The sequence below is a fragment of the Sciurus vulgaris genome (assembly GCF_902686455.1).
Source record: "Sciurus vulgaris genome assembly, chromosome: X".
Taxonomy (NCBI): domain Eukaryota; kingdom Metazoa; phylum Chordata; class Mammalia; order Rodentia; family Sciuridae; genus Sciurus; species Sciurus vulgaris.
Genome location: NC_136471.1, coordinates 78,131,826 through 78,151,586, shown reverse-complemented (window position 1 = coordinate 78,151,586; position 19,761 = coordinate 78,131,826). Strand labels below are relative to the sequence as shown.

Genomic DNA, 19,761 nt, shown 5'->3' with positions numbered 1-19,761 from the left:
GTAATTTGGATGAAACTGGAGAACATCATGCAAAGTGAAATAAGCCAGACTCAAAGTTAAAGGTTGAGTGCTTTCTCTCATATGCTGAAGCTAGAGCAAAATAAGGGGAGAAAAGAAGTGGAGAACATGAATATTCTCAGGAGATCACTGGAGTGCAGTAAGGGGATGAGAGGGAGAAGGGAGAAATGGGAATGGGGAAAAACAGCTAAATTCGGGTGACAAAATTATGCTGTTTGCATGTGTAAATGTATCATGGTGAATAAAACCTTTAGTATACATATAAAATACCAACTTATGGAAATAATAATTAGATGGGGGAAGGAATGGGGGTTAAGGGAGAATGTAATGGGGATTGAAATAAAGCAAATTATATTCCATGCGTGTGTGGTTGTGTCAAAATGTACCCCAATATTATGTATAGCTATAATGCACTAATAAGAACAAAATACAGATTAAAGGAGAAAACAAAATCCTCATATTTAAAGTAAATAGTAAATTTCTATATAAATTTGCATGCAATGTTTGCAATATTTTCTAGAAAGATGTATTGAGATAAAATTTACACAGGTCTATGATTTCTTTGAATGTATACTGTCATGCAACTAAAACCACAATCTATATGGCATTTAATCACCCCCAAATTCCATCATGCCATGATAGTTAACCCTTTCAAACTCTATGCCCTAGACACCACTAATCTGTTTTTTCTGTACCTGTATTTTAGCCTTTTTCCTGTCACATAAATACAGTCATGCAGTATGTAACCTTCTGCATTTGGATTCCTTCACAAAGAGAGACTCAAATGGAATGTCTGAAGGTACAATGTACAGTCTCTAGAGCACAGTAGTGGTTGCCTGGCTTCATTTCTTTATAATTACCAATTCTTAGGCCTATGTTTCTTTGAACTTGTCATCTGACACTTAAATTGATCTAATTGAATTTCTATATCTTGGTGAGGGATCTTCATTGAGAACAATTATTCATCCTTTAAACAGAAGTGAATGATTCTTGGAAAAATCAAGAGAGCTGTAAATGTCTGATGACCCTGAAGATTTAGGGAAGGGGAATTGATTGGGGTGGGGCACACAGGAGGGTCCCAGGGATGTGATCATTACTCTGGTGGTTACCAGGGTCTTCCATCCTGTGCAACCACCAGGGCCTGGCTCTCACTGTTTTCACATAAATGGTACACCCTTGATTCAAGTGGGTATGGCTCTCATCACCACTCTGGAAGCCACAATGTGCCCAAGTAAATGTGACAAATGCCTATACTGATTTTGTCCTTATAGGAAATGAATGATAAAGAAATATGGATGGAGAAAGGAGTTCTTAGAGACCAAGGACAGTAGGTCAAGAAGTTATCAGTTCACCTAGGAGTTTGTGACAACAAGGACTAGAATCAATGGTTGTAACTCATCATGATGACTCTGAGGCTGTGGATATCAGTCACCTCCCAACAATCTGCTACTTATTCCCTTAGAGCTGGAAAGTTCAGCTCCTATAATGCCTAGTGGTGTGCTATACTCCTTATAGAAACATTGTTCTGTAGATGATATAAATGTGAAAAAAAGCTCTGTTCTCAGGGACAAGAAGCAGAGCTGATAAAGCTAGTCACCAAGGGTTTGTACTCTAGTATAGCTCCATTGATACGCTGCTTCCCTGATAAAGATGGCCCTGTGCCTCCCAGGACAGTACCTGGTGCCAGAATTCTAGATATCTCAAATGTCAGAAACCCCAGCTGCATTCACAGCTTCCTCAGGAAGATGTCAGCATGCTGTTTTCCCCATCTAAGCAATACCAATTTGGGTCAGGGTCTCAGTCACAGCCAAGAAACACAGGCCACTGCTCAGGTGCTTTGAAGAGGATTGTGTAAGTCCCCGCTGCTGATCTTTTCTGGCTCTGGGTCTGCTACATGCATGAGAGTCTGTCTCCCTAAGCCCATGCCATGGGGTTCTGGAGAGACACTGAGAATTTGAGGAAAGGCATACCCAAACCATGATGAGAGATGCTGCTCATGACCCACTCATCCTGAGCAGCATCTCACTCCAACTTGCCATCCTCCACAAGTCTCAATTAGGTCAGTATGAGGCCATCTCCCATGGGTGCTCCCTATTTCAAAGATGAGGGAAGAACCAGCTACTCTGAGGTAGCCAGCCTGCACATCATTCCATTGGCAACAAAGGATTTTTGAGAGAGAATATTCATCCCAGAGTAGGATAAAGAGCCTATACTAGAAACTCCTAACATTTTGGCAGCACCAATTCCAATCCTTGTGTTCGGTGACTTCCATTTCATTTCACTTTAACTCTCTACTACTGTTTGGCTCTAGGAATGTGCCCAGAAAACTAATGTTAGGCAATGCAACAAACATTCAGACATGAAATGATTGGATTATGGCACCTGTAAACTAATCAATGAATGGATTAATAACTTGAATAGATTACTAGGTAGTAACTATAGGCTGCTGGGCATAGCTAGAGTAGGTAAGTCACTTGGAGAGTGCATGTGGGGACTATATTCTGTCCTTGGCCCCAGGCACACTCTGCCTCCTGGCTCTCATGAGTTGGACAGCTTTTCTCTACCATTCCCTTCTGCTGTGTTATTTCTCCCTTGAACTTGAAGAACACTGACTGACAGTACCTATGAGGCAAAATAAATTTTGCATCCCCCAAGTTGTTCTTGTTGGGTATTTTGGTCATGGTGACAAGAAGTAGACAAACCTAACCTCTTCTTTTAAGACCTCAAAAAACCTTTTCTAAAAAAAGAATTCAACCTTGCTCTTGTAACTTTGATCTCATAGGGTTTCTAGGTACCAACACCACTCTCTCTATTCCCCAAGTCAGATATTTTTCTCTCAAGGAACATTATATCTGATTCATTTGATGCACAAGCATGCATGGATACACATACACACACACACACACAAACACACCCCAAAAAAAGCTTAAATATTGAATATTCATTTGTTGGAGTTTCCCAATAAACACCCAGCCTCTTGGGAATAGAAGCTGGAGAACCCACATTTGCCTCACCTCAATCAAACATGAATCTGTCCCTGAGTCTCAGGCACACCCAGTACAACTCTCTATTGGTGAGGGTGACATCAGAACACGGAGCTCAGACAAAATCTCCTTTGTTCTCCAGAGGCAGGGTGGAAGATTGATATGGTAGGAAATAATCACATCCAGGAAAATCTGTGCCATAGGGTCCGTCAAATGGTAATCTGGATTGGGGACCATCCATACACACGCAGATCTCTCAGGCACATTAGCGATGGAAACTCAATGCCTTTTCAAATGAGAATTATGGAGCCGGCCCTTGGGAGAAGGGCTGGTTAACTGGCTAGGACATGCAGGTTATGGAAGTTCTAATGCCAGACCATCCATTCCAAGTGCCAGCAGGTTTGTTTTCCCAGGTTGGCCCAGAGACTCACTGCCTCCACCTGCAACCCAGAGACAACCCCACATTTTTCTTCAAGTTCCCTGTACCTTCACCTTGCTCTGCTACTCATGGAAATGTGACTTCTACCTCCACCCCTCTACTGAAAGAAAGGTCAACTGACCAGATTTAGCAACTGAACTTCAAAGGTGAGGGCTAAGCAGGAACTAAGGATGATGAGCGATTTCTAGCTGAACTGTCCCACTGTGAGGAAGAGGTCTGGGTCTGAGAGGGGGTAGATGAGCTCAACTCTCCCCTGTAATGCCTGTTGAAATAACTCACTCAGGAAAGGCCACCAGGGGAGAGCCTTGGGAGAGATCAAGGATGCTCAGGATGGAAAAGGTGAGAGGGGAGAAGCCTGGCAGTGAAACAAAGCAGGGAAAGTAGAAGGGTCAGGGCTCTGAAAGAGGCTCATTAGTTCCTGCCAAAGTGGGGACAGAGGACAAGAGTATGTCCTATGTGAACCCCAGAGATAAGGACCTTAGCAGAGAGCACGAAGAGGGCTGTGGGGAAAGGGAACAGTGCTAGTGTGGCTGGGCCCAGGCCACACAGGACCCAGACCCAGAGTACCATCTTAAGACTGAGCACATGGTTCCTGCTCAAATGGCTGACTTCCCTCAGGGAGAGGCCTGGAATGCAACGCCAAGGGTACTGTTCTTAACCTGCTTTGAAATGGGACAGGTCTCTATCTTTCTTCTTCCCCTACAGGCCCTCACCACTCAGAGAGACAACAGAATGTGACAGGCACTTTAATTTCAAACTGCTATGAACTCTCATGGGCAAGTGCAAAAGAAGAGGCAGAAAAGAACCCCTAGGTGCAAATAATCAGATGGAATCAGCTTGGATGCTGCTTCTGGGCTCCACAGGTACCAGTTACTCATCCTATAGGAAGATGCTGGGTTCAGACTGTCAAGCAGAGCAGAGTCAGGGCTGCAACATGACCAGGGCCAGCCCAGAGCCCTCCCAGATAGCTAAAATTGTGGGAAAGGGGTATTGTGAGCCTTACCACTCAGAGAGACAACAGAATGTGACAGGCACTTTAATTTCAAACTGCTATGAACTCTCATGGGCAAGTGCAAAAGAAGAGGCAGAAAAGAACCCCTAGGTGCAAATAATCAGATGGAATCAGCTTGGATGCTGCTTCTGGGCTCCACAGGTACCAGTTACTCATCCTATAGGAAGATGCTGGGTTCAGACTGTCAAGCAGAGCAGAGTCAGGGCTGCAACATGACCAGGGCCAGCCCAGAGCCCTCCCAGATAGCTAAAATTGTGGGAAAGGGGTATTGTGAGCCTTATTCTCACTTGAAAGGACCTGGAACTTGTCAGTGAAGAACTGCATCACTGCTGAAATATAAAGGTATAAGTGGGCACTCTAGTGATAGATGGTCTGCTTCCCCCCACACTGTGAGGAACTGCTAGTCCTGAACCTCACTCCCCACCAACCCTGTCCAAACAGTCCCTAAGACTGACTCCCCCATCTACCACTGGAATTCAATAGGAAGCCATTTTCTACCAGAGAACATATATCAGTAGTGCTTAAACACTGGTACATGGCAGACCCATTCAGAAACATAGTAAAAACAAACAAGCAAACAAACATAGGACAATAAACATCAACCAAGCCACACCAAAAAGTGATTAGAGGGAAAATAATGGAGATGTCTCTAAAGATCCTTAGAGAAGGAGATGCTTGGGACTCAATGGCAAAGTATATAGAATGGAGAATTCATGCTCTTTCACATAGTTCCAACAGTCAATCCACAAAAGGCTCCAGGGTCAGGCACAGGAATGTCCTGCCCTGTGGTGCAACCTATACCTGCAGCACCATCCTGCCCCAGGCAACCACACTGAGAGACACAGAGGTCTGCCTTTGTCCTACCCCTGTCCCAATCCAGGACTTCTCATATCTAATTGTTCTTTGAGGTCATCTCTTTCTTTCTGTAGGGCCACACACTAGTCCAGCAAGCATCAGAGAAAGAAAAATGAAGAATAATATTCTGTCCTCCTTTCTCCTGATACTCCCACTCATCCCACACTCCTCATGTTCCCTATACCCTACAGCCTGGTGGCAACATAGGCAAGGGAGTCCTCAGTAAAAAGGAGGAGCCCTCCCTCCCTTGTAAATGGGATGCAAGGGGGTACCTAATTCTGCTTAACCTGGACATAGAGCCCATCATCCAGTTGAGGTTATAATTTCAAGGATCGTTAGAAAGCATTACCTGGGGACAGCCCTGTGCTCCAGGTGGCTGCTGCTGCCTTTTGGGAACTGGGTGATGCACAGCTGACTCCTACTCACTTGAAAGAGAACACAAAATCCAGCTCCCCAATCTGCCTGGGAAATGGAGAGGCCCTGGCTGGGTCTAAAGTGAGGCAGCATCCCCCTCTGCTGGCAGCAAGTTGCATTTACTCTACCCAGCATTTCTACCTGTCTCTGAGCCTGCCTTCCCTGCTCCCCAGGGTCAGTTACAGCTGTGGCCCTCTAATCCAGTGACTCTGGGTTGGACATTAGCAGAGCTGCAGCCACAGCCAGGCCCTGGGAGCAGCCACGTGGCTGAAGAAGACCCAACAGAAAAGGCTTTGTTCCAAAGTCTACTTCAGTTCTTGTGTTTGGGGAACAGCTACAAAATCCCTATCTCATAAACCCATGCAGGGAACCAACATGCCTGAGGCTGGTCACACCCATACATAGTAATCTGTGGGAGCACTATTTGGGTAGTTAGGAAAGCCTGGGGACAAGGTCAAGTCCTGAGAAGTAACAGAGCCAAGGTTTCCCTTCCCCTCCCCCTTCCCTTCTCTTAAACACATAAGACCCACCAAAGATGTGCAGGGGCTCTGAATATGAGGTCTCCCTGGCTCTGGTCCAAGAGCTGGGAGCTTTCTGGAGGTTGGGCAACTTTGGTGTTGGAGTCACTTCTGCTGATTTCTCCAGTATGCATAAACAGGTAAGGTGTTTCTGGCCTGTGCATCGAAAGCTAACACAGAATTTCTCACTGAGTCAGGTTAGGGGTATGCCTGTTGAGTATGATTATGTGTGTACAGGGGATGAGATGAGGTAGGGATCAATGGAAGAATTCCAAGGCTCATCTCATCAGCACTGTATCCCTCAAACAGCCCAGGCCAGGAGGTAGAACTGAGTCTGGGAGAAGCAAGGAGGGCAATGAGAGCTCAGGTGAAGCTGGGAGGGAGAAATCAGGAAGCAGATGGGACTGAATATCCAAGATGTGGAGCCCATACTGTAAGGGGTCACCTGAAATAGCCAGCAGCCAGGTCTGCTATTCATTCCAGCCCCCATCTGGGGAGGAAGTAGGAAATGCACAGTGTAGGCAACAGGGACTGGCACCTACCAGGTACTTTCTTGATATTTGCTCCTACAACAAAAATTTCCAATTTGGCATCCAAGTGACAGTGGGGTCCCAACAACAACCCCTAAGCAAGGGGTGGATGGAGCAAGGGCAAAGGATGGTAGAGTGAGGAGGAGGAGGATAAAGTCCTACTCACTTGGGCCTATGGGACTGCATCTCTATTTAGGCCACTATCTTCACAGGGACAGACTGGGACTCCCATGTCTTCTTGGCTGTAGATCTCTTCCCAGTGCCACTGTGCTTGGCCTGTTTTTGTTCCAAGGGAAGCAAGGAATACCTCTTGGAAATCCCAAGCAGGGGAACACCTGAGATTGGGGGAAAGGTGGCTGGTTCCAGTGGAGCTGCCTTGATTCTCTGACCCCATGAAGGGAAGGTTCTGCCAAGATTAACTTTAGAGTCATACCCCAGGGATTTCTTCTCCTGGATGGGCTTCTTCCTAGTACTAGCCCTGGGCAGGCCCCCTGAAGCAGCAGCAGAGGCAGTAGCAGAGGCAGTAGCTCCTAGATAGCTAGGTCTGCTCCCTCCCTTGCTCCAGAGCACACTTTACATTTTCTCAGAGGGACAAGTTTCCGGATCTTCCAAGGCTGAAATGAGACCACTGGGTGCAGAGGTCAGAGTGCCTCACATGTGAAGGACATTCCCCGACTAGTGCTGTTGGCTGTATCTCCGGGTTCCTTGGAGATGTTGGACATTGCCTGGCCTCCTTCTTTGGGGTGAATGCTCACCCTCATCAGCTGTAACTCATTAAATACATCTGAATATTCAGGGAAAAAGAAAGCTGTTGGCCTTCCCTGTTAACCATTATCCTACTTTTTGTGCGTTTCTGTGGGTTCCTCCAGGCCCGGCCTCCTTCAAGCCCACTGAGATGGCACTGAGGGGCAGCAGAGTCTAGCATTTCTGATGAGCTCAGAGCCAGCGCACCTCTTCTGCTGAGACCTACCTCTGCATTAGCCCAAATGGTGAAAAATTCTGCTGCACAGCTGTCAGGGAATAGGTATTTGTGGGCGTCACCAGGCTCCCAGTCAGTCAGCTCCTGTATGACAACTGCAGACTCCATAGTGAGTGGGGGCACGACATCCGAATCCCCCTCCTCACCAGCAGGGGAGTTGGGCCTGCCTTCACAGCTGCAAAGCACCACCCTACCTGCCTCCATCTCTTCCAAGGCGGCCTCCAAGTTGAACTCAAAATCCTCAGTGTCTGGGAGGCCACCTCACCCTCCCTACTACACACTGGCCCCAACTCTAGGCCCTGGCCCAAACCAGGTCTCTGAGGGCCTCTGCAGCCTTATGGGTGAACACCAGTGCACTTCCCACGGTCTGGGACAAAACTATCTCCCCAAATGGAAACTTCATCGGTACAGCTCATGTCACCAGTCCAATTAGCCAGTTTTGAGGAGAGTTGGTCACCAAAGTCAGGATGGGAGCTGTTGGGCCTTCGGGAACTCAGTCACCACAAGTGTCCCACGAGATTACCTCAAACATCAGGTGGCAGTGCATGCCTTTGATGACTGCCTTTTGGCCTTCTCATTGGTCTGCTCCTGCCAACCAGCATGCCCCTTGTTGGGTCATCCCTCTAGGCCCTACCCAATAGGGATGAGGGTCCTTTGACTGCTGCAAAGCCCTAGTTACATTAGCTCTTGACAAGCCAATTTAGGTGATAAAGTCTAGGAATGGGCAAGCTCTGCCCAGATCTCCTTTTCCTGCCATGTTGGGCAGGGAACTTCTTATTCTATGAGGGCCTCACCTCCAAGCCATAGTGTCCCATCTGTAAAATGGGGGACAAAACAACACCACACATGGAGGCCTGTGAGGATTCAAAGCACTGATGGATGAGCAGCAGCTAACTTAGAAAGGATTTGCAAGCCTCTGTTGCCCAGGAGGACGACAGGCCCAATAGGAAAGTGGGCAAGGAAGTCCATAGTCAGTCATAAGCAGTCCTTTTAGTATTTTTTTCCCATAAGGAGGCAGAGAGGTGTTTTGTGATTTGCAGTCTGTACAGGGTCTCTCTATTACTGAATTACCATAGGTAAAGCAGCGTGTGGATGTGTGCATGGGGAACTATATTAACAATCTGTTTTTTGTGCATCTCCCCTAGATGCTTTCCTACTCCCCCTATGAGTTAATGCAAAGGAGTGAGAATCTCTACAGTCAGTGAAACCCCAAGAGATACCATCACTGATCCTGAAGATACAAATCAATTTTCAAATACCATGTTTACAACAACAACAACAACAAAACTGGTATATGAGGTTATAAATAAAATAAAGTCTTTTAGACATCTTCTGGGGTGTACGTGTGGAGGAGCAGCCACTGGGGAAGCTAATATGGAAGAATGAGAAAAATGCAAATTCTAGTGATTTCCCTGTGTGCTGGCACTCTTCTAAGCACAGTAGATAAATATGAACTCATCCTCACACATTCCTAGTTTTAAGTAACTACTATTGCTGCATTCCTAGGGAAAGGGAACAAATGGAGAAGTTGAGCAAGGGTTGAGCCACATCATGTGGAGAAATGCTAGTATGTGTAGTGCACAAAGACACATGCATAAGAAAGTTGGTGAAGGGAACAATCTGGGAATGCTCTGGATTCCCATTGGTCAGGGGATGCAGGAATGCAGAGTGATCTATGCATTCATCCAGTAGATGAAAATGAGGAAGTCCAAACGGACATACAAAGCTCTTTTAATACGTTTTGAAAACAGTCTCATGACTACATAGGCCAAGTTGCAGAACAATATATGGATTTGGATACACTTTTGTAAATCTGAAAATCCAACCCAGTTCTCGGTTTTCTGTGAGAACACAAATAGGTGTATGTAAGAGAATGTGCCAAGAATGGATGCACAAGAAAATCCTACCAGTTGTAGTAGGGAGCCAATTTTCAGTCACATGTTCCTTGAGACTACTGGTTCCTAGCTTCTGTGATCTGTCCAGTATGGTATCTGGGGAGCAATCCCTTCCTTTGTTTCTGTGGGGCCCTGAAGTGCTAGTTTTTCTTGCTTGCCACACAACTCCTATTGCAGCAGCCCTCAATTAATTTCACAACTGCCTGAACTAGCTTCCTACTCATACCTGTCTTTCCTTGGCTTGCTCTCATATATACTACACTGACTGATTGCCAATAGAGGGCTAGGGTGTGTGAATGCCTCTCAGCTGGGGGAAGTCAAAGGCCTGATGTTCCTGGATCTGCACCCAAGAAGCCTGCCCTTCTGGAGAATATTACACAGCAGGGTAGATTGGATCTGATACACATCTATGGTAACCCATATCCACAATTACCGCATTGACTGGAAAGTCCCCAATCTGGCTCCTGAAAATGACTTTTGAAGACATGCTGGACTATTTCAGCACACCAGCAAGGATAACAAAAGGTACTGAGAAATGTTCTCTCTACAACACCCATCTTAGAAACATTACCCATCCATCCAGTCAGTGCCTGCCATGTCCCTCTCATTTCCACTGCTTTCATCCTTCCCTGTCCCATACAGATAGTCCTAGAACTTTCACAACCTTCTCCACTCTCTTTATCCCTGGAACTCTCCTACATCCTCTTTCCCTGCATTCCCCAGTTCTTTACTAATGGCAAAATCTCTTGTGAACCCATTCCCACTCCTCCAGGAACCTATGTTGGTTTAAACTTAATTACTTGAGGTGGGGTGGGAGCCAGTTTCATGGTTTCCACAAGACATTCCCAACCAGGTGAAGACCACTGACCCAAGGTGGAATTTTTGGCTCTGATTGTCAACTTATTACTTAACAACAATCCACTCAAGGACAGGAGAAAGGATCAGAGTTGATCCAGTACCCAGTCACCTGAGATCCTGACTATATCCCCAGGGCCTTTCAAGCCCTGTGTCCAAAAGGGACCCTCATAGTACCACTGGGATCAAGGTCTTCTCAGGTCCTGTTTCCATCATCCTTAAAATGTCTGGTTGTCTCCTTCCCTCCAGGATACTGTCACCTGAGTAAATGGTGGTCAGTGTGTTTAGGGAAGGACCAAGGTATGAGAACAGTACATCATTACCACCTTGTTTCTCAGTATTATCTCCTGCAGTGTCATCCACTTCTTGGGTTGATGGGACTGGCCTGAGAGCCTCCCTGCACCCACTCTTGTGCCAGGTCCTGTCATTGCACAGATGGAGGTAATGAGCACAGGCCTGGGGTCACTGTCCTTTCCCCATCCCTGTTGGCCTGTAGAGGAGAGAAACCACCAGACCTGCAGCCCCTCTCACAAGAACACTCCCGATGGCCCTGGTGAATGGTGTGTGCTCTGGGCCCTACTGTGTAACAGAACCCCCAGGTCAGCTGGCTGGCCTTATATCTTCTATTTGCTGCCACATGAGTGCATCACTCAGAATTTTTTATTCTCTCCTCTGCTAAGGCAAGCACTTCCTCTTTACTACATCATTTTCTCAAAGCTTCTCAGAGTCATCCTGGCAGTGAATCTCCTCCATCTCCTGGAGTCTCTGCCAGGGTCTGCAATCCCATGATGTGCAGATGTGCCCTCACTCAGGAAACCTTGCTTATCCATTCTTGTATTTCTGCTCCCTTAATCTAGCACCGCCAAAATCCACTCCAGAACTATTCCCTGTCTTCCATTGGTTCTGCTCAGTATTCTTTGCAACTTGCTGGGTATAAAACTCTTCCATGCTTATCAGACTGTATATTAGCAGGGAGTGCAAGGAATGGAGCTGGGGGCAGCCCCTGAGAGAGGCAACTGTGAGTTTATCTTGGATAGGACACTAGCATCTACCATCACAGGGCTGGTGCTATCTCCTCCCAGCCAAGGAAGGTCCATCCTGCAAGTTCTCAGGATTCAGAAGGTGCAGACCTCTAGAAACAATGTCCTTAAGGATATCCATCCCTATATCTCCTCACCTCATTTCAACATCCAAGGTTTTCCATGCAGAGCTCCAACCTGCATACCACACAGGCCTGTGTGGGTTGAGAATGTAAACAACCCTGCAATCCTGCATCTCTTTCTGAGAAATCTTTGTGGCCAGAGGCTCCTCAGTTTGGTCTACTGATCTTCTGTTGTTAATGATTTTTCCTGGGTTAGAGCTTTCCTGCAACCATAGAAGCATGATATCATTTGTAGGATTGAAGGGGCTCCTTGTGAGCCACCCATGTGGACTTCTGGATCTTCCTCTCAGCCCTCAAATGTTTGGTTAATGTCCCTTCATTCCTCCTCATGTCTCCACAGGGCTACAAGACAATGCTGACACCACCATCCATGAGGAGTTTGCCCCTGCATAATAAGCAGTCCTTCATCATCATGCCCATTAGGGTGAGAGTCTCCCCTGGGATGCTCACCAGGTAACCAAGGATTAAAAATAAGGAGCAATAAGGAGGTGACCTCATGCTAGAAGATTTTGCATGGCCCAGGTAGCCCTGAGGATGGTATAACCCTTGTCATTTCTGAGGTGAGTGAGGCAATACACACACCTGAGAGTATTGCCTTTCCTTGGACCACTATTGCAAGCATTTGTTTTTAGTTCAGATGCTTCAGAAGTATAATTTTTTTTTTGAGTACTGGGGATTGAACCCAGGGCCTTGTGCTTGCGAAGCGAGCACTCTACCAACTGAGCTATATCCCCAGCACTTCAGAAGTATAGACGTCAATGTGTGACTGGATGTGAAAGGTGGTTGTGGGTCAAGAAGGATCAAGGGGAAGGAGCAGGAGAGGCAGGGAGAGTCATCAGAGCTCCATGCAGGGTCTGGTGCCCATAAGAGACAAGGAGAGAGAAAGCAGGGTGGGATAGGAATCTCAGATATAGTTTAATCCCAACAGAGAATCACGCAGGCTGCTGGAGCCAGCTCTTTCCAGGCAAGGAAGGTCCATTCTGTAAACTCTCAGGATTCGAGAACTGCAGATCTCTAGAAACAAGTCCCAGCCTGTAGTGTCAGATAGAGGTGGCTCCATCCCTCAGCAATGGATGCTGGCCATACTCTGTCACTGCTTGGAATCAGGTTAGGGGCCAGAGTGTGGGGATAAGAGGAGTGACAATGGTTTGTTTATCTCTAGGAATTCTCCATGCATTTTATATCCAAATTCTTTGATGATTATCCATGATACAAATATCTTTTTCCTTTGCTAGCCCTGTTTCTCTAGCTGTGATGTTTTCCAGTAAATAGGAATGCTTGTCTTTATTTTAGCAGGTTTTGTTATGATTAGTTTAACAGAAGAAGATATCTGAGGACACAGGGCACTTCTTCACGAAGGACCGCCTTCCTTCTCATCTGATGACCTTGTTACCCATTGCCCCGAGAACATTCAGGTGAACCCAAGAAGACCTCCATCCCTGATTGTAAATGATTTTTCCTGGGTTAGAGCTTTCCTGCAACAATAGAAGCATGATATCATTTGTCTAATTTTGAATAGACTTCTTGTGGTCCCTTCAAGCTACCCCATTTTTCTCTACTCCCCTTTACAGAAAAGAAACCTCCTTAGCTGGGTCCTGCACACCCTGCATCTCAAATTCCTCTCTCCCCTCTCTCTCCCTTTTCCCTTTCATTGAATCAATCTTTACGGGAGCCTCCCATGTGAATTGTGAGCACCCTGCCCCCCTAGAGCTCACATTTCTTTCATGGGCCCATCAACAGTCTTTTCCAAATCTTCATCTGTTGCATTTTCCTGTCCTTGGAGATCAACCTTCTAGACCCTGCTTCGACCTTGATTGAGGTCTAAAGATCTTGCCTTAGACTTAGAATATTCCTTTGTGAAACCCCTGGAGTTATCCCCTTTTTATGGAGTCCACCTGTTCTTGGTTTACTCCAGGGTTTTGATGGACCCTCTCCTCCAGCAACTTCCTGAGACGAGATACGTGGGACACAATTTCTTTTGGGACACTGCCTGAACAGAAATTACCTTTAATTGGAGCTTGGCATATAATTTTAGCTGGAGAATAACTTTCTCTGTGTATTGTGAAGTGTATGTTGCTCCACTGTTTTCGACCTGCCAATATCACTTTTGAGAAGGCTGGTGCCTTTTGTCCCTGTCATTTTGATTCTCAAACACTTATGTGTCCTTCGTCTTTATAATTTTCAATGTTATATATTGCAAATTATTATACAGTAAAACTAACTTGTTTGTGTTGTCAGTACCGAGATTTTTAACACGTGGGTTGGTTCTTGTAGTGACCACAATGATGGAGACTCACAGTGGTTCCACCATCACAAAAACCTCCTTCATTCTGACCCCGTGTCTTTAAACCATCTCATTTATCCCGATCCTCTGACAACCAGTGATCTGCTTTCTGTCCCTGTAGTTTTGGCCTTTTGTAGAATGCTATACAAACCTAAGTACACAGTATGTTACCATTTCGTACAGACTTCTCTCACAGAGCAATAATGCACTTGCAATTCATCCCTGTTATTGCTTGTATCGACAGTTCCTTCCGTTCTTTTGTTAATTAGTGCCCTGTTGTACAGATGCATGGCTTTTATTTATTCATCGGTTGGTTGCATTTAGTTTTGGGTGATTATGAATAAAGTTGCTACCAACATGCATGCACAAGTTTTTGTGTTTTGTCTTGATCAAGTCTTGAGGAGTGAGATTGCTGGGTTTCATGACAAAATGTTTTAACTTTATAAGAAGTGGCAGGTGTTTTCCAGAGTGGATGTACCATCCTGCGTTCCCAACATCAAAACATGTGAGTTCCTGACTTTGGGTTTTTTTGTTTTGTTTTGTTTTGTTTTGTTTTTGTTTGCAATCTAATCATCACTTGGTACTGAGAGTACAACTTTTATTTTAGTTGCTCTAATAGGAGTACAGTGATATCACACTTTGGTTTTAATTTGCATGTTCCTAGTGGATAATGAGGTTGACTATATTTTAATGTGCTTATTTACCACCAGAATGTTGTCTTTGTTGAAATGCCTATTATGTGGCCCTTACTCAATTGTTAATTAGCTTTTTTCTTCTTATTGTGGAACTTAAGAGTTCTTTGTACAATCTATATAACCTGGATATACTTTTTACTTACAAATAACTTCTGCCATTTTGCATTTGTCATTACATTGTCTTAGTAGGGTCTTTCTGAGAAAAAACAGTTTTCGATTTTGAGGAAATTCAATTTAATAATTTTCTTAGACTTCTATAGAAACACTGGTTTACAATTTCTAAGAATTCTTCACATTAACTCAGGTCACAATGATTTTCTCCTACATTTTCTTCTCCAGAAGTCTATACTTTAATGTTTTACATTTCAATCCATGATTCATTATAAGTTAATGTATTATAGTTTCATATAAGGTACAATGTTGAGATCTGAGCTTCATTCTTCTGATATTATTTATTTAATTATTATTTATTTATTTAGGTATATGTATACCAAATATAGTTCGACCATTTGGGAAAGACTTTGCTTTCTGCAATGAATTTATCTACATTTAAAAAACTCCTCTGGCAAGCTGGTGGTAGCAGAGCATGCCTGTAATCCCAGCCCCTTGGGAGTTCAGGCAGGAGGATCACAAATTCAAAACCAGCCTCAGCAATGTAGCAAGGACCTAAGCAACTTAGTGAGACCCTGTTCCAAAATAAGAAAAATTAAAAAGGCCTGGGGAGGTGGCTTAGTGGTCAGCCATCTCTCGGTTCAATCAACAGTACCAAAACTAAAAACAAAAGAAGCAAACAAACAAAAACTAAGCTGACATGAGCAAGTCAGCATACACAGTGAAGCAGGTAGTTCTGAGAAACTCCAGAGAAACATCAAGAATCAAGGAAAAAATGATCAAAATCATCATTGTCAGATATGTGGAAAACAGTCTACATTACAGCAACCAAGCAAATGCTGAACCAAGGAAAAGGCAAGTTTAAAATGGTTGCAAATAATTGCGGTCTTCTTCCTTATCCTCGCCCTGTGCCCTACCTAGCTCAGTGGCAGTTCTGCATACGGCCATCCATATCCTTGGTGTGAGACTCTGGTTTCTGTTTCCCAAGAGAGCAGAGTAGACCCATCTTAAAGAATTGTATTCATCATTCTGGTCTGTCTGAGGGCGAGCTGAAGGACCGATGCCTCTCACTCAGAACACACCCAGGGAAGAAAAACAGGCAAATAGTTCTTGAAAACAATAAAAGCCAGGCTCTCTGCCACCACTTCCAGGAAAAGATTATGTTTGAGTCATTCAAGACTGCTGAAAATTTAGGACGAAAACATGGAGACAGAGGGAACTTAGGGCACTCAAAACTCCCATGATCACAAGGGATCTCAGAAAAGCACACGTACGTGCAGCACAAGATGTGTGCATAGAAACCTGCACTTCATCACTAGCTGAAGAAAAACCACAAGGAACCAGTTTGGCTGCTGCTCCCCAGCTCACTGGGCTTGTAGACACAGCACAGGCTCTGCTCACCTTGTCCGAAGATGCTGGCTATAACCTGTTACGCAGAGCACAGTCAGGGAATGGCCCTGACCAGGGCCAGCCCAAAGCACTTCCAGACAACCAGAACTGTGGGAAAAGGGTATAATAAACCTTACACTCACTTCAAAGGGCCTGGAATGTATCCGCAAGGGACTGCATGACTGCTGAAAGTGAGGCATAAATGGGCACTCCAGAAACAAGGGTGCAGGACACAGTCCCCCTGGCCCCCTCCCCACTGCCCTGTCAGAAAGCATCATCCCTGCAGCCTGACACACCTCCAGCCCCTGTCCAAACAGCCCTGAAACCGACTCACTCGCCTACCACTGGAACTCAACGTGGAAATGCCTTCTACAAGGGAACAACGTGTACTAGTAGTGTGTGGACGCTGGGCCATGGCAGAACCGCCATCGAGAAATGTGTCAAAAACAAACAGGCAAGCAAGCACACACGACAACAAACACGCAACAAGTCACAGCCATCAGCCCTTAAAGGGAAAATAAAGGAGGTTTCTGTAAAAGTCCCGAGAGGAGGAGGCTTCTGGGACTCAATGGCAGAGTCCATGCAGTTCAGACAGTGCACTGCTCTTTGTTCACAGCCCCAGCCGTCAATACACAGAAGGCTCCTGGGCCAGCCGCAGGAAAGTCCCTCCACATGGTACTGCCTGTATCTGCAGGCCCACCCCGCCCCAAGCACCTGCACCCCAGACACCTAGGTCTGCCTCTGCTCTACTCTGCTCGGCCCCACACAGCCCTGCTCCCACCCCTGCCCCAGTCCAGGGCTCCTCATACCTAGTTGCTCTTTGAGGTCATCTCTCTCTCTCTGTAGAACCACACACTAAGCCAACACACACCGAAGAAAGAAATATGAGGAGTAATATTCTGGCCACCTCCTTCCTCATCCTCCCACTCGCTCCCCACTCCCCATGTCCCCCCCATATCCCAGAACCAGGTGGCAACACAGGCAGAAAGAATCCTCAGTGGAAAGGAGGAGCCCCCCTCCCCCCTCTGACGTGTGGGATGTGAGCCTGCACCTAAGTCAGCTTAACCTGGACACAGAGCCCACCATCTAGCTGGGGCTGGCATTGCTAGGAGCCAGAGAAAGCAGTACCCGGGGACAGCCCTGTGCTCCAGGTGGTTGCTGCTGCCTCTCTGGAAACAGGTGATGAATGGCTGGTTCCTGGTCACCTGGAAGAGAACACAAAATCCAGCTCCCCAGCCAAGGTGTCAAGTGGAGAGGGCCTGGCTGGCTCTCAAGTGAGGCAGCATCCCCCTCTGTGGGCAGCAAGTTGCACCTGCTCTGCTCCCCAGCTCCACCCGTCTCTCTGGGCCTGCCTTCCCTGCTGCCCAGTGTCAGCCCCAGCTGTCACTGTGGACCCCTAGCACTGTGGCTCTGGGTTGGACACTAGCAGAGCTGCAGTCACAGCCAGCCCCTGGGAGGAGTCGCGTGGCTGAACAGGGCCCAACAGGAAAAGGCCTTGCTCTGCCAATAGGCAGGGAAGCCTGGCAGCAAGCGTCAGAGCCAGTTTCCCCTCCCACACCCACGCCCCCTGCTGTCAAACCCACAAGACTCACCAGTAGGGGCAGGGCCTCTTGGAGTGAGGCCTCCCTGGCTCAGCTCCAAGAGCTGGGAGCTTCCTGAAGGTTGGGGGATGTTGGTGCTGGGGTCACCACTACCAAATTCTCCACGATGCATGCCAAGACCAGGTGACCCTGGCCTCTGTGTTGGAAGCTGACACAGAAATATCTCACTGGGTCAGGTTAACAGGCATGCTTGTTGAGGGTGATGATGTGTGTATAGGGGCTGGGGTGTGGTGGGGGAGTTCAAATGGTCCCATAATCAGCAGTGTCTCCCTCAATCAGCCCCAAGGCTGGAGGTAGAGCTGAGTCAGGGAGCAGCATGGGAGCATTGAGAAAGGTCAGGCACCTCTGGGGGAAGAGCTGGGAGGGAGGAAACTGGAGGCAGATGGGACTAAGCACCAATCCAAGCAGCCCAAACTGTAAGTGGGGGTGGGGCTGACCGAGGCAGCGGCCATACCTTCTTCCTGTCCCAGTCCCTGTCTGGGAAGGAGGCAGAAAATGCACAAGGTGTGACCAAGGAGTCACCCTTACCAGGTATTTTCTTGATGTCTGCCCCGACCTCAGAGACCCCGAATATGGCATCCCCATGACAGTGGGCTCCCATGGACAACCCCTGAGCAAGGGGCCCAGGGAGCAAGGGCAAAGAAGTGTGTCCTGCTAGAGGAGAAGAGCGGAGTGACAGGAGGAGGAAGAGGAGGAAGGCCTACTCACTTGGGCCGGAGGGACTGCATCTCTACTTGGGTCATAATCTTCCCTGGCAACAGGCTGCAACTCCTGTATCTTCTGGGCCATAGACCTCTTCCCAGTGCCACTGTGTTTGGACTGTTTGGTCCCCAGGGGCAGCAAGGAATACCTCTTGGACCTCCCAAGCAGTGGAACCCCCAAGATTGTGGGGAACGTGGCTGGTTCCAGGGGAGTTGACTTGAGTCTCTGCCCCCATGAAGGGAAGGCCCTGCCCAGGCTAACTTTTTTTTTTTTTTCTATATTTTTTTTTATTGTAAAAACAAATGGGATACATGTTGTTTCTCTGTTTGTACATGGCGTAAAGGCATACCATTTGTGTAATCATAAATTTACATAATGTTGTTTGATTCATTCTGTTATTTTTTCCTTTCCCCCCACCCCTCCAACCCCTCTTTACCCTCTATACAGTACTTCCTTCCTCCATACTTGCCCCGCTCCCTAACCCTAACTCTAACCCTAATACTAACCCTTCCCTCCCCCCCATTATGTGTCATCCTCCACTGATTATCGATATCATTCTTCCTTTGGCTTTTTGAGATTGGCTTATCTCACTTAGCATGATATTCTCCAATTTCATCCATTTGCCTGCAAATGCCATAATTTTATCATTCTTTATGGCTGAGTAATATTCCATTGTATATATATACCACAGCTTCTTTATCCACTCATCAATTGAAGGGCATCTAGGTTGGTTCCACAGTCTGGCTATTGTGAATTGAGCAGCTATGAACATTGATGTGGCTGTATCTCTGTAGTATGCTGATTTGAAGTCCTTTGGGTATAGGCCAAGGAGTGGGATAGCTGGGTCAAATGGCGGGTCAATTCCAAGTTTTCTAAGGAATCTCCACACTGCTTTCCAGAGTGGCTGCACTAATTTGCAGCCCCACCAGCAATGTATGAGTGTACCTTTCTCCCCACATCCTCGCCAACACCTGTTGTTGCTCGTATTCTTGATAATCGCCATTCTAATTGGGGTGAGATGGAATCTTAGGGTGGTTTTGATTTGCATTTCTCTTATTACTAGAGATGTTGAACATTTTTCCATATGTTTGTTGATTGCTTGTAGATCTTCTTCTGTGAAGTGTCTATTCATTTCCTTAGCCCATTTGTCGACTGGATTATTTGAATTCTTGGAGTAAAGTTTTTTGAGTTCTTTATAGATTCTGGAGATTAGTGCTCTATCTGAAGTATGATTGGCAAAGATATTCTCCCATTCTGTAGGCTCTTTCTTCGCATTGCTTATAGTTTCCTTTGCTGAGAGAAAGCTTTTTAGTTTGAA

General features: G+C 46.4%; 1 protein-coding gene across 2 annotated transcripts; it reads right to left on the bottom strand.

The window, feature by feature from the left end:
- Positions 1 to 16,069: 16,069 nt before the first annotated feature.
- On the bottom strand, positions 16,070 to 18,702 carry LOC306651026 (uncharacterized protein CXorf49-like). Of its 2 annotated transcripts, XM_079123571.1 has the most exons (6): positions 18,450 to 18,702; positions 17,733 to 17,889; positions 17,269 to 17,345; positions 16,950 to 16,995; positions 16,278 to 16,325; positions 16,070 to 16,177 (listed from the first exon to the last, which is right to left on the bottom strand). In XM_079123571.1, the coding sequence occupies exons 1-5, from the start codon at positions 18,528 to 18,530 to the stop codon at positions 16,285 to 16,287; spliced, it is 402 nt and encodes a 133-aa protein (XP_078979697.1). In that variant the 5' UTR covers positions 18,531 to 18,702; the 3' UTR covers positions 16,070 to 16,177; positions 16,278 to 16,284. The 2 variants fall into 2 exon arrangements, 1 of the variants encoding a protein (XP_078979697.1); XR_013761087.1 differs by lacking the exon at positions 17,733 to 17,889.
- Positions 18,703 to 19,761: the final 1,059 nt, after the last annotated feature.